Source organism: Trichosurus vulpecula, chromosome 1 (genome assembly GCF_011100635.1).
Source record: "Trichosurus vulpecula isolate mTriVul1 chromosome 1, mTriVul1.pri, whole genome shotgun sequence".
Taxonomy (NCBI): Eukaryota; Metazoa; Chordata; class Mammalia; order Diprotodontia; family Phalangeridae; genus Trichosurus; species Trichosurus vulpecula.
This window is the reverse complement of record NC_050573.1, coordinates 61,641,503-61,656,107: the sequence shown is the minus strand read 5'-3', so window position 1 is coordinate 61,656,107 and position 14,605 is coordinate 61,641,503. Positions and strand designations below refer to the sequence as shown.

The window sequence follows — 14,605 nt, the reverse complement described above, 5'->3', positions numbered from 1 at the left end:
CAGTGATGTAAAAGGAAATGTGGGCCCAAGGCTCCACACAGTGAGATGGAACTACTGAATTGGACATCTTGTTATTAAAAAAGCAATTCCTTATGTTCTTCTTGGTCAAAACCTAAATTGGAGGCTGATTTTTAAAATCTGTAAAGAGTAAAGTAATTCAGCACTTATAGTTTAAAATAAAATTTGGCAGCGCGGTGAGAGGAAAACTGTCCTGGTCTTCTCCATTAGATGTGAGCTCCTTGAGGGCAGGAGCTGTCTTGCTTGCTTGTGTTTGGACGTCCAGTGCCTGGGATGGAGCATTTAAGAGATGCCTTTTCATTCATTCGTTCGTCTGTCTGTCCATCCATCCATCCTTTCAGAATCTCGGTTTTGCCTTGTAAAGTATAGTTCTAATTTAATCTCTTTAGGGCTCAGGAGAGGTTGAACCGGATGATGAGCCTTTGTAGCTCCAAGTCTTCATAGTCCAAGGCAGTGATGAGTACCACGGTCTTCTAACATTCACACTGGGTGGGCCCATACTACACGCAGACTCTTCTATGCCCACTGCCCTACATTTTATCTCTCAGCTCCTGATCCTTCACCTTCACTGCCAGAGGGATTTACTAGTCCTAAGATTTCAGAGCTAGAAGAGTTCTTAGTTCACCTACATCAACCAATCCATTTTATGGGTGGGAAAACTCAGACCCAGTACTAGACAGGGAATCAGAACTAAAGCTCTGGCCCTGCCTGTTAGGAAAGCCACACAAATTCAGAGTGCTTTAGTTCAAACCCTGGCTGACCAAGAATCTCCACTCTCACATCTCCAACAAGCAGTCAGAGGGGCGCTGCTTAAAGATGTCTCACATCAAGAACTCGTTACCTTCCAAACCCACTCATTTCAACAGCTATGGAAGGGATGCCATGCTCTGCTTCTCTCCAGATCCCTAGCTATGACCGGTAAAGACGCTTCTTCTGCTATGCCTCTGTCATCCATCTGCGCCTCTAAATAATCTTGGAGGCCCCTTCCAGTCCTTGCTCAATGTCCCCTGCCCAGCACAGGGCTTCATCCTTTCCTAAATTCCTTGCAAAAAACCAGGGTCTTTGGCCCAGGCCTCCCAAGGACCACTGCAAGCCTAGAGCAGTTGTAGGTCCAGGTTTGTGAAGAGTTAATGAGCCACATGGCTTTTCTCACACTTACAAATATGACCATAATGACAAAGGCGGCCAGGTAAGAAGTCCTCGCCATCCACATGCTGACAAAGCGATAATGCTCCCCAGATACAACGTTGCGCAGGAAGCCTATGGAAAATGAGAAGAGTTAGGAGAGGGAATTCCAAGCTTGCCAGACACAAACCGGGAAAAGTGCTAATAGTTTATTTCTCTTCATCTTAAGGTTTGCAAAGCTCTTTACTGACAATAATTGGGTAGGACCGTGAGTGTGTCATGGTCATATTACACACTTAATACAGGGAAATCCTAAAGTGGGAACTCCTTCCACCAAAGCAGATGACATCCTGACGAGTTAGTAGATAAATTCTAGGGAGATGCCCAGCATCCTCCTGGCTGTAAGCTCAGCTCATTTACTTGGTCACACTGCTTCATCCCCAGGAAATGAGGCTCAAGAAAGCAGAGTCTGTGGTCACATTATGAGTGAGTCAAGGACCTGGAACTTCTTAAAAACTCAGGCTCTTGGGCACATGTTGTACATGTACATGTACACCCCCCCTCCCCACAGAAGACTGCCCCCATGAGCTGTCTGCCCCCTCCCCCCCCCACTCCAACTCTCCCAGGGTTTTCAGCTCCTTGGCTGAGTTCTGACCCTTGTTTTCTTCATTTTCCGCCAGGGCTTTCACGCTGGACATCAAAACATCATCATAACCCAAGAATTCATCCAGGAGCAAACGGCTAAATCGGTCTCCAAAGCACTGATCCCTCGTAGGATCTAGATTAGAGGAAGAGGAGAAACATGTCTGTGAGTTGAAAATCCAGGTCAGTTTGGAGCCAATGTTTTCGTGGCAACCCCTAAAGAGGAGAATATAAGACCTGCCTCTCCAAATGCTGCCTCCCACTGCCTCTTTCCATTGTGCTTTGCACCCTGCCCCCCATCTTCACTGGACCCTAATTATTCCAAGGGAGGCAAGGCAGAGGTCATAAGCCACATTCCACAGATGAGGAAACACCTTCTGAGATAAGAAGCAACTTAAGGTCACACCAAACTACTCAATGGAAGATTTAGATGAGAATGTCCTCACTCCTGGGCCGTTCGCTTGTCACATCCCCTAAATCCCAAACCCAGCTCCTATTTGTACAGGGCCTTACAGAGATCATCTCATTTGAATTTCATTAAAAGCCTGTGAGATAATACCTAAGGCCTGTGTTAAGAAAACTACCCAAGGACTTGTTGAAGGAGGGAGTCAGAACCTGAACCAGGCCTTCTGCCTGTGCCTGGGGCTTCGGCCAGAACTTCTGGACACTGTGCCCTGCCTTTCCTTTAACCTACGACTACTCCAAAGTGACAGGCCACTCAAGAAACAAGCCATCTTGTCCTGTTCTCTCCCAGTGGAGAGAATAATGTCTTGAGAGCCAGAAGAGCTGGGCCCACATCTTTCCTCTGCCATAAAGTTGCTGGGTACCCAGGGGAGTTACTTTTCCCTCTCCACCTCAACTGCTGCTTCTGTAAACTGAAAGGCTCTGACCAGCTAGTCTCTAACGTTCTTTTCAGCTCTGACAACCTATGAGCCTGTTAAAGGGTGCATGTGCGGTTTCTTTTTTGGTTTTTAGGGGGAGGAGGAATGAGAGCTAAGACAAGGAAGATCATTCACATGAGACTCTGGGATGACATTATAACCTAGTAATTCATCCAGTAGTCAATGGCAAAGGGAATAATTTCTAGCGGACATAGCCGCTTGTGAGAAAACAAACATTCTGAAAGGCTGAGATGAGGAGTGTGTACATTATGGACACAGGGGAATGCTTTGTGCAAATACAAAGAGGGGAGAAGGGTAATATTCAGTTTCGGGAAATAGACAGTACTCCAGTTAGGCCAGAACATGGAACGGGAAGAGAAATGATGAGAGGGAGGGAGGGAGAGAAAGGGAGAGAAAAGGGGAGAGAGGGAGGGAGAGAGGGAGAGAGGGGGAGAGGGAGAGAGAGAGAGAGAGAGAGAGAGAGAGAGAGAGAGAGAAAGAGAGAACACGAGCGCAACAATTCATATAGGGAAACTAAAATCTTAAAGATAGTAGTGACCACAACAGAAGTGGGCAAGTTTGGAGACACAGGTTTAGGGAAGGAAGATAAGGAGTCTGGTTTTGGATATGCTGAGTATGAAATGCCTATGGTACATTTAGTTGGCAATCTAAGCCTAGTGTGCAAGACAGACTCAGGAGGATATACAAATGTGGATAGCACCTCTCTGGAAGTGGAGTAATTTGCATAGAAAATTTAACATAGAGGAGTAGATGAGACACTGAGACAGGAAAGGAGGCATGAGTTCTAACCACACAAAGGCAGAAGTTGAGTGGTCTGACAAAGGAGACAGAAGGAAAAGTCTGGCAGGTAGGCACAAGAAACAAGTGTCATAGAAGCCAAGGCAGCATAGAGAATCCAAGAGAAGGGGTTGGTCAACAGTCTCAATAACTACAAAAAGGTCAGGAGGTATCTCGACCAAGAAAGGCCATCAGAGTTTGTAGGTAAGATATAAAAACAAGATATATTTAAAAAGATCAATTAATAAGAGACTTAGAAGGCAAAACAACTGATAAAAGCTTTTGAAGAAAGCAATTTCAGTAAAGTGGTAGGATTAGAAGCTTGATTGTAAAGGGGCAGAAAAGTGAATGGATTTGTGGTTTATCAAAAAAGAGCAGAGAACTCAGGAGACTCAACAGTAAAAAGAAGAAGTGTTATGAGATAATCACGTAAAGTGGAGAGTTTTTAAAGATGAGGTTAGTAGAGGGTCGGGGGCAGGAGGAAGAAGGAGGTAAATGGAAGCAAAATGGTGGAGTAAGAGTCAGAAGTATGGTGAGCAACCCCCCAAACTCCTCCAGACTGAATGCTGATGGGGAAATCCACAAAAGAGGGTATGAGTCATGTGTCGAGTCAGGGCTGGTGTAGGGAGGGAGACAAGAGAGGTCTGTGGGCACTAAGGACAGCTCCTGGCCACAACTGGCCACAGAGAGCAGTCTAGCCCAGGGAGAGACTGTGCACCAGAGTAAGTGCAGTTCTCAGACCCATATAGGGCCCCTCAACGTAACAGATGTTAACTGGCAGCTTTGTCACTCACTACCCAGCTCTGAGTCATAGATTCAGGGTGGGCCTAGTAGGCGACCTATGTGCAGGGCACGGGTAGAACAACATTCTGGGGGAAGGAGCCCTATGCTATCTATCAAGAGGATCAAGTCCAGAAGCAAGCAGCTGCAGGGGTGTAGCTCAGACCCCAGAAACACAGTGGGATCTCGGCTGTAACTTCTAGCCCAACTAAAGCCTGCAAAAGAATAACCATGGCAGGAATTCTAGCCCACTTCTATCACAGTACTTCCCAGCTGGCTGACTGTCCCTGCTCAGACCTGAACCCAAGGCAAGAACTAGCAGAGCTCAGACCACAGAGGGCAGCAATCAGACTTTTCCTGGATCAGCTCACTTTGGGAGCACTGAAGGTTTACAGGTCTCCAGCCTGAACTGTCCCTGAGATCCTAGGAGAGTGCAACACTCACTACCCCAAGAAAGCCTCCACAAGTATGCAGAGCCCAGCCCTAACAAGTTGAAGGTCAGGAAGAAGTCTGGAAGAATAAACAGATAAAAGACTTGCATGAACTGATGCAGAGTGAAGTGAACAGAACCAACAGAACAATTTACACAAAGACAACAAAATTGTAAAGACAGAAAACCTTGAAAGACTTAGGGACTCTGATCAGAGAAGTCACTAACCACAATTTTGGAGGACTATTGATAAAACATATTTCCCTACCTTCTGCAAGAGGCGAACAACTCAGAACAAAACATATATGTAGTATATATATGTGTGTGTACATATAAGCTTTTATCATCCGTAAGCCTCCGTTTCCTCATCTGTTAAGAGGGAGAAATAATCCTTGTATTGCCTGCCTCCTTATTGGCAGGAAGGAATTTTGTAAACATTATAGAGCTATGCTATTCCCAAAAAATCTAGTTCAACATGGCTTTCTGCTCTATGTGTGTATTCTAGAACCTGAGCTATATCTGCCAAGTGGTCCAGGAAGTTACTGCACGAAGCAGATGCTACAGAACCTTTTTCCATGAAGAGGCAGAATCGGTCTCCAGGCAGCCAACTAACCAGTCCAGCACAGATGTGAACAAGGTTCTTCCTAAAAACATGCCATGTTGAACTAGCTTTTTGGAAGTAGCATAGCTCTATAAGGTTTACAAAATGCCTACTCTATTATTCACAGCTCAGCAAGTGGTTCCACAATTTAGCCTCTTGACTTGAAGCTATAAGAGTGCTTTCTTTCTCCTAACTTATCCTGGTCCTTATAAAATTTTTATTCTATCCTTTACAGTCTAATGATTATTCTCCTTAGTCAACAATAACAAACATGAACTGGGAGGTTTGTCCTTTTTTCTATCAGTAATGATCAACGCTCACTTGAAAAGGATAACCCTATCTGTTGATCCTCTTTCCCTTAATTCAGTTAAAAGAATCTCATTGAAAACCTTTCTGTTGTACCTTAGATTTAATACTCCAGACACTATTGTTTTATAAAGTGCCTTTATTGATGTCTTTTTTTTTTCTAACATCACCAGTTTTCTCTGGAATCCTTCCCCTCCCAAAGAGCCACTTTTTAAAGATGAAGAAATCAACATAACTGATCAATACATCAAAAAAGTCTGAAAATATGTGCAATGTACAAAATTTATGGACCTCTCACCTTTGCAACAGGGTGGGATAGGCATTCTGGACACTTGTTTTACACAGGATTGTTATGCCACCCTTGGATTCAGCATCTGTTCATATTCAGATACAAATGTGAACTCACCAATTTAGAATTCTCCTCCAGTGATGCAGATCACAGCCCATCCATGCCTGCCCTATCCTGTACAATTCTCGTCCATACCCTTCCCTAAGTTTGCCACAGGAGGTGCACCCAATCTTCTTGTTTTCTTTGGACTCTGAGGACACCATTAGAGTATGCTGGTTATTTACCTGTCATCTTATCCTCTTGATGGTGAACAGACCACCTCTTCTTCATTTTATACCAGTGAATGCTATTTTTCATCCTGGTCCTCTTTGGACCTACTCGTTTTTTTTTTTTTTTAAGGAAATCAACTTTTATTTCAAGACATTGGGGGTACACAGTAAGCGCTTAATAAATGCTTGTTGCGAAGAAGATCAGCCTTGACAGGCGACTGACTGAACAAGGAGCAGAAGAAGCAAATGGAGAAGAGTGTTCGTGTTGTACAAGATCAGATGGAATAGAGGATTGTGGGAATGGGAAATGGGGATGAGGAAACTGCAGGGAGAGCAGTAGGACTCCCAAATACCCGTGGAGAAGGAAACGAGCCTCAGTGGGGTGGGATAAGGTAAGGATTAGAGTTCAGCCAGGGACATTTTGGGAGGGAGTCAAGGGAGGTGAATGCTGAGCAATTTGCTTGGTTCCCGAGAGACTGGGGGAGAAAAAAAAGCAGTGGGAAGAGGAAGACATGGGTTCAGAGGACATCGGACTGTTCTCCCTGGCTCTACTGCATCTGGGCCTGCATCTTCTCCAGCATCTCCTGCGTCCGGCGCAACTCCTCATCCTTTTCTCTGATAAGTTTCTCTGTCTCTGCCAGGGGCAGCATAGGGAGGGGTATTTCAGTGGTACTCTGACGGGACAACTTGCTTCAACTGGCTCGTTCCCGGGCCCCAGGACGGGCCAGGCTCTGAAGACAATGGGCTCGGTAGCCTTCATAAAGCAGGTCATGGGTCACTTCCTTCAGGTCATGTAAGTGGGTCTGTACCAACATATGTCTCGGGTTGAGGAAGTCACAGTGATGAGGATTTTCCACTTCCACTGCTCCCCAGGGGTAGAGGCGACCCCTCACCGGCCTGGCAGCCCCATCCCTCACCACGCTACTGTAGCCAATCACAGCAAAGGGGATGCTCGCTTTCATCTCAGCATCCTATTTCTTGAAGTCTTCATCCTCATCGGAATCACAGTCTGGAAACTGGTAAATGTTGATCTCCTGTTCCGCCAGCTGCTCCCGGATCTGGCAGAAGGGAGGAAATACCCTCCTCCATGGTTTTGTGTTGCACGGCCTACTCTGCCCTGCCCCTCCCCATCTGATACTCATCTTTTGAGACTGTTGCATTCCGTGTCTCAGTGCCATACAGTGACCCCAGCAAACTGTTGTGGGCCTTTGTTTTCATGGGAAGCTTGGGGTATTAAAGGAGTTTTACTATTTGTGGAAGGAAATCCTTCTATGTCTCTTAAAAATATAAACTGGCAGGTGGGTTTCATGTTCATCCACATAAGTCTCTTTGGCCCACTCCCCTTTTTCTTCTTCATCAGAATTATTTCTATTTATGGCTTCAGAATTTAATTTCTGAGAGCTTTCTATCTTTCCCAGGCTAAGATCTTACCTATCCTTCTGCTGAGTTCTTTGAAATCTGCTCTCCCAAAATCTAAACTGCATGTCAGATGATGGCTGCCCATCTTAGCCTTCTTTCACAAATTCTAAGATGAAATGGCCACTTCCTCCCAAGGTTTCCATCATTTCCATCCCCACAACCAGATTCTCTTGTTAATGCAAATCAGGTCCAGAATAAAAATTCCCTATTGATTGCTCCACCCCTTGAATGGTGAAATTATCATTAAAGCAAGTCAAGCAGATCTGCAGATAGAGCAATCTATAGCAGCTATTGTTGCTGGTCCTGTATTTTTTAAGAGGACCAGTGACATCATGGGGTGATATCCTGACTTGTCTGTGAACTAGATCTAAATGAAGCACAGCTGCACAAAGTTACTCTCTCTTCCAGAACCATCCAGGTCCAAAAGCACGACCAAAGTCAGGATGACTGTCAGTGGCCCAGGATACAGTGGGTGAGCTTAGTATCTGCTCCACAGTGCCTGCTTCAGCCACCTTCATGGCCGTGGGAACAAACTGTTTTTATTCACCCATTCCACTAGGGGAAGTCTTCACATGCTTGGGTAAATAGTCCTCTAACTCACCGACAGGTCTGAGATCTGTTGGTTACCTGAGATGGTTTTACTAGGGTATGGCTGCTGCACATTCTCCAGCTTCTTGGAGCCACGGGTGAAGAGTTGAGTGCCACGTGGACTCCAAAGGTGGATTAAAAGCCCTCCTACCAGAGGTGCTAGTCCTCCTTGAACATTCCATACACCCACAGCAGATATACAGATAATTGAAGTCCCCATCACTACTACATCAAGCCTCTGTACCATGCTTTATGAGCCTAAACTCAGTATTTCCTCTTTATACCCAGGTGGTCTGGAATACATTCCAATCACAATATTACAACAGGGAGGAAATCAACTATTGCTAGGCCATAGCACTGAAGCAAATAGTTAAGTCAGAAAACATTTTGGGGCAGTGGAAAGAACGGATGGCATTTCTGAAGACAGAATATAACACCTGCAACAAACATCTAGAAACAATTTTAACTATGAGGAACTGAAGATGCACAGTACCACTAGCTGAGTATATTTCAAAGTGTGGGATTTCACTTGTCATGCTCCTTCCAGGAGAACAGAGCCAGGATTCTTTGTGTTTCAGCTATTCTAAAAACTACTTTGCACAAACCACAACAAGTACTTGGCTCATACTAGGTGTTTAATAAATGCCTTTTCATTCCCTCATTTATTCATAACAAGGATGGCCATGACATCCATCTTTGTGAGGTGAGGTGATATGTTGTAAAGACTTATGTTTCAGGTATACAAAAAAAGGCAGCAAAAAGAATGAGGAAAAAGCTATTGGCTAACCCAGATCAGACATCTCTAACGTCTAAGGGACTAGTACAAATTTATGAGTTAAGGTGCATTCCACAATAGATAAAACTGTCAAGTTATGAACAGACAGTACTTGAAGAAATAACTGTCAATAACCACTTGAAAAATTGTCCAAATGCTCTGAAAATCATGTAGAACCAATTCAAAATAACTCATTAACCTGGAAAAGGTAATTTTAAAAAATCATAAAATTCAATGTTGCTGAGGAGGAACACCATGACATTGATGGCAAGGTTTTGAGTGTTTGGTTTTTTTTGCTGAAGGTTACTACTAAATCAAGAATAAACTTTTTTTTTTAAATGCTAGGAATAAACCTGGCTCTTAGGCCAGTGCATTTAATATTAGGTGAAAAGCTTGTCAAATTAGCTTAGGTAAATAGTCAGGTGAATTAACTTGTCAAAATTACATTTGGTTCCTGTAAGTGGTCTGTGACAGTTTTGGAAATGATGGATCGGAGCAAGATGGGTCCTGATCTCCTAGAAATACTACAATTTGGCTCCAGGAACTTTATCTGTCCAGGAAAGCAACAGCAGGTCAGCTGTGTACTCTCTTCACATAATAGGGGCAAGGGAAAAATACAAAGAGTTGGGCAGATCAAGAAATATTACGGAATTTTATTACTGAAATTGGTCTTAGCAATTATCTAATCCAAATCTTACCTCTCCTCCTCTACAAAGTACCCAACAAGTTGTCCCCATCCTCTTCCTGAAGGCCTCCAATAAGGGACAGCTGTTAGGAAGGTTATCCTTACATCAAACTGAAACTTGACTCTCTGCAACTTCTCACCACTGTTCCCAGCTTTGCCCTCTAGAGTCACATGGGAAAGCCTAGTTCTGCTTTCACAGGTCAGCCCCAGCCCTTCAAACTTCAGATGACACTTTCAACGTCCTGGATCTGCTCTTTTCCAAATGGGTGCTGCAAAACTTGAGTCACAGGATTTTGAGGATGTAACATCCAGGCCAGCAGAATGTCACCAGTGGTGTGCAAACCCCCTTCTCTTTAGTATGCTCTTTACTATAAAGGTTCTGAGTGGTGGTTCCATCAATCTGGATCTGTTCTCTACTGACACTGACCCCAACTCTGTGTGTAGCATAGCAGATGGTCTTTTTGAGTAGCTAAAACCAAAAGAATTCATATGTGCTGGCCAGCTTCATGATAACAACCCAAGCAGCTGGTTGTCAGGCAGCAGACACACAGGTAAGGACCTATGCTCAAAGGCCTGAGCAGAACTTGTAGACACATCTTCTGAGACTTTGTTGTTTGTCTTGTAGTCAGAAAAGACTGGGAAGCCAGCTACTGGTAGGACTGTAAGCAAATCATACAAACTCTCTGAACCTCAGTGTCTTCAACCATAAAACGAGGATTATAGTGCCAAGTATATTGAGGTTCCAGTGAGAAAATGTATGTAAAGCACTGTGTGAACTTAAAAGCATTCTATGTCAGTTATCACTGCTGTTATTACTGGTCTGACACTTCAAAGAGCCATGATTTTGTGGGGTCTAAGTATTTCTTCCACTGATGCAGACAGCAACTACCCATGGCTTGGTATTCAGGGTTACTATAGTTTAAGAAAAAAAAATTTTTTTAAATTGCCATCTTGTACATGAAAGCTAATTTCTCTAAACCTGGTCCTCCTCCAAACTTGCCCATTTCTGTTGGATTCTCCGAACCACTCTTCTGATCAGAGCAGGGTGAGGTCTTCACTCTCACTCACTCCCTGGATGCCATCGGCTGCCGTGTCCTGTTCTTCCACAGTACTCCTTGCCTCTGTGTCTTTCTTCTTTCTACTCATACAGCCTCTCTCCTCAGGCCCTCATCCCCTCTCGTATGGACTACTGCAACAGCCTTTCGAATTGTTCTCCCTGCCTCCAGTGTCTCCCCTTGCAAATCTGTCCTCCACATAGTTTCCAAATAAATATTACAATAATGTTACATAATACTCTGTTACATAACGTAACAGAGCCCCGACCATCCCACACTCTACCACCACCTCAAAAACCAATAGCACTCTACTCCTGCTATAACCAAATACAAATCCATAATCTCTCTTCTACCTCCCTTTTCCAGTCTCAATTGATATTACTCCCTGAAATTTGCTTCTGGTCACAGTGGCTCACTAGGTATACCACGTACACAATATTCTGTCTCACACTTTCTGAGCCTGCCTTTGCACACACAGCTGGGTCCCTATGACTGAAATGCGCTTTATCCTTACCTTCACCACCTGGAATGCTTTCAAAAGACAGCTCAGGTGCTTCCTAATATCAAAAAGCCCTTCCTGATAGCTCCACTAGCTAACACTATTTGTACTACACATGTGTGTGCACGCTGTGTCACCCTAGTAGAACGCAAGCTGAGGTCAGGGCTTGTTTCATTTGTGTCTCTGTATCCTCAGTACCCAGCACAGAACCTCATGAGGTGCTCCACAAATGCTTGTTGGATTGAACTGAGATGCGAGGGGATGGGTAAGCCTCTCCAAACTTATCTGGGTAGGTCCTCTGATGAATAAACAGTTCCTCACCAGACCCATATACAAACCCTTTTTAGCTCACAGAGCCTGCTAGAGTCCTCCCACCTTGCCCCCCCCAACACCTTCTACCATCAACAATGCCTCTGAAAAACCATGGAGGAGGCACCAGAGTAGATTACAATCTATGGTTGTCATCTCATCCAAAAGTGAAAACTCAAAACCTGAAGAACAGGGGCTGAATCTAGAGCCCAGCAGCACACATGCTCTCTGGATCACAAACAGAACCAGAGGCAAGGGCAAATACACAAGGTTGTTCCTGACAGCTCAGGATTTCCTGGCCTTCTAGGGAGTCTGAAAATAGAATATGAGGCAAGGGAGATCCCTCTAAAGTCTAAAATGCTGGTTTATGATCACAGATTGTTGGCACTCTAATCCCCGAGAACCCTGGAAGTAAAGGAAAAGGGTCTTTGAACATAAAAGATAGATTGGGGGTGTCATACTTTGACTTGAAAATCCACAAATTAACATTATTGATGTACTGTATTTTTATTTATTTTGTTAAATATTTTTCAATTACATTTAATATGGTTTGGACTGTGTGACTGACACCTCTTATCTTGACCAACTCATTCAAGCAAGAATGCCCTCATGTTAATATAGCTTAAATTTTTATGGAGCTTTTTTACAAACATCTCATTACAGAATCCTTATGATACAACCCCATGAGGAAACCAAGGCTCAGTGACATTAAGTGATAGACCCAGAGTTAGCCAGTTCTCTAGGGTCAGCACTCTCTGCACTCTAACATGCTGCCCTTGTAATATCCCCCAGAAGTCATCTAGTCCCTGCCTGAATAAGTCTCACTATAAGGACTTCACTGACCTCCTGGAGCAGTCTGATCTTCTTTGATTGAGAAACGATCCAATCACCTGCGGGTTTTCCCTGATACTGTGTCACTTCCCCTCAGTGCTTCCACTCTGCAGCCAGGGCCAACCAGCCTCAGTATCCCTCCTCTTCCCCATGACAGCTTGAAAAGTTTCAAATCTACCTCGAGGACTTCTCTTCAGGGACCACAGAACACAGATATCAAAGCTAGAGGGAACCTCACATAGCATCTAGCCCAACTCCCTCCTTCTGCATATGGGAAAACAATCTCAAAGAAGAACTGATCTGCACAATTCCACAAAGGGAAAGTTTAGTAAGCATGTAAATAATCTCATCCTGAAAATGGGCTGTTGCTACACGTCCTATGGAGCCTCCAATGGCGCTTAACTTACCCAGTGTCACCACCATGACTGGGATGCTGAGGCGCTGCCGAGTGCTCTGAGACAACCGTAAAAACCCATATTCCAGGGAATACTCCACTATGTACTCTTCTTGGGGCCATACTGGAAGAGAACAAGGAAAAGAGGAATAAGCACTTCAGATGGAAAAGATGAAATTCCAGTTTCCTTAGACACCCCCTCCCCACCACACAGTCTGAAAGAGGTCAAAGCAACACAACAAGGAACAAGACCATAGAATTTAGAGCTAAAAGATGCATTAGGCATCCCGTCCAATTCTCCACTTTACAGAGAAAGACAAGAGGCCAGAGGAGATTATAACTAGTAAAAAGAAGAGCTAGAACTTGAATCCAAAAGCAAAGATTCCCATTATTACTACTATTTAACACAGTGCTAGAAATGCTACTAGCTGTAGCAGTAAGACAAGAAAGAGAAATAAGCATGGGCAAAGAGGAAATGAAATTACTGCTCTTTGCAAATGATGATTTATTTAGAAATCTTGAAGAATTAACCAACAATTAATTGAAACAATCAATTCAGCAAAGTTGCAGGATACAAAATAAATCCACACAAATCATCAGCATTTCTGTATGTTAACAACAAAACCCAGCAGGAAGAGCTAGAAAAGAGAAATTGCATTCAAAGTAACTACAAAAGCTATAAAATACTTGGGCGTGTATTCTTCAGGATCCATTCAAGAACTTTTATGAATCCACACTGCAGAAATAAAGACAGACCTAAATAATCAGAGAAGCATTAACTGCTAATGGGTAGACTGCGCTAATTTAACAAAAATGACACTACCTAAATTAATTTAATATTCAGTGTTATATCAACACAACTACTAAAGATATATTTTATAGAGCTAGGAAAAAAAAAAAACAAAATTCATATGGAAAAACAGAATCAAGAGTTGTAATGAAAAAAAGTGAGAAGGAAAGGAGACTATCAGTACCAGATTGCAAATTACACTACAAAGCAGTAGTTTTAAAAACAATTTGGTGCTTGTTAAAAAATAGAGAGGTCAATCACTGAAAGAGATTTGATGTACAACACACAGAAGCAAAGAAGCAGCAGTGCTGAAACTGATAAACCCCCAAACCCCAAATTACAGGGAGAAGGGCTCACTGACAAAAACTGTCAGGTTCAAACCAAGCCTCATGCCATATACCAAGATAAACTCCAAATAGATACATTATATATATATATGAATCATAAACAACAAGGAAGTAATTTTCAGATCTATGGATAGAAGAGTTAATGATTAAACAAGTGAGAAGATCACATAAGATAAAATGGACAGTTGTGATGACATAAAATTAAGAAATTTCTGCAATAAATTTATTGTTCAGCCATTTTTCAGTCATGTCTGACTCTTCGTGACCCCATTTGGGATTTTCTAGGCAAAGATACTGTAGTGGTTTGCCATTTCCTTTTCCAGTTCATTTTACAGATAAGGAACTTAGGCACACAGGGTGAAGTGACTTGCTCAGGGTCTCACAGCTAGTAAGTGTCTGAGGCCAGATTTGAGCTCAGTAATATAAGTCTTCCTCATTGCAGGCCCGGCACTCTACATGCTGCACCATCTAGCTACACAAACTTAATGTAGTTAAAATAAGAAGACAAACAGATAAATGGGAAAAACCTCTGTAGCAAGTTTCTCTGATAAAGGTCTCATATACAAGAGGGAACGGATTCAAATTTATAAAACTAAGAGCCATCCCCCAATAGCTAAATAGTCAAAAGACAGCAACATGCAGTTTTCAAAGGAAGAAATCTAAGCTATCAACAGCCATATGAAAAATGTTCTAAATTAGGGCTGTCCAAAATATGGCCTGTGGGCTGCATGCGGCCTGCAGTGTGATTTTATGTGGCCCACCTGTGGGCTTTAA

General features: G+C 43.3%; 1 protein-coding gene across 1 annotated transcript in view; it reads right to left on the bottom strand.

Moving 5' to 3' along the window:
• Positions 1–14,605, bottom strand: part of TMEM259 (transmembrane protein 259) — a 53,848-nt gene that overhangs the window by 6,687 nt on the left and 32,556 nt on the right. The window contains exons 4-6 of the mRNA XM_036756783.1: positions 12,708–12,818; positions 1,799–1,921; positions 1,178–1,278 (exon numbers count right to left, since the gene is read on the bottom strand). Coding sequence (XP_036612678.1) covers positions 1,178–1,278; positions 1,799–1,921; positions 12,708–12,818 — 335 coding nt within the window. The remainder of the gene's footprint in view (positions 1–1,177; positions 1,279–1,798; positions 1,922–12,707; positions 12,819–14,605) is intronic.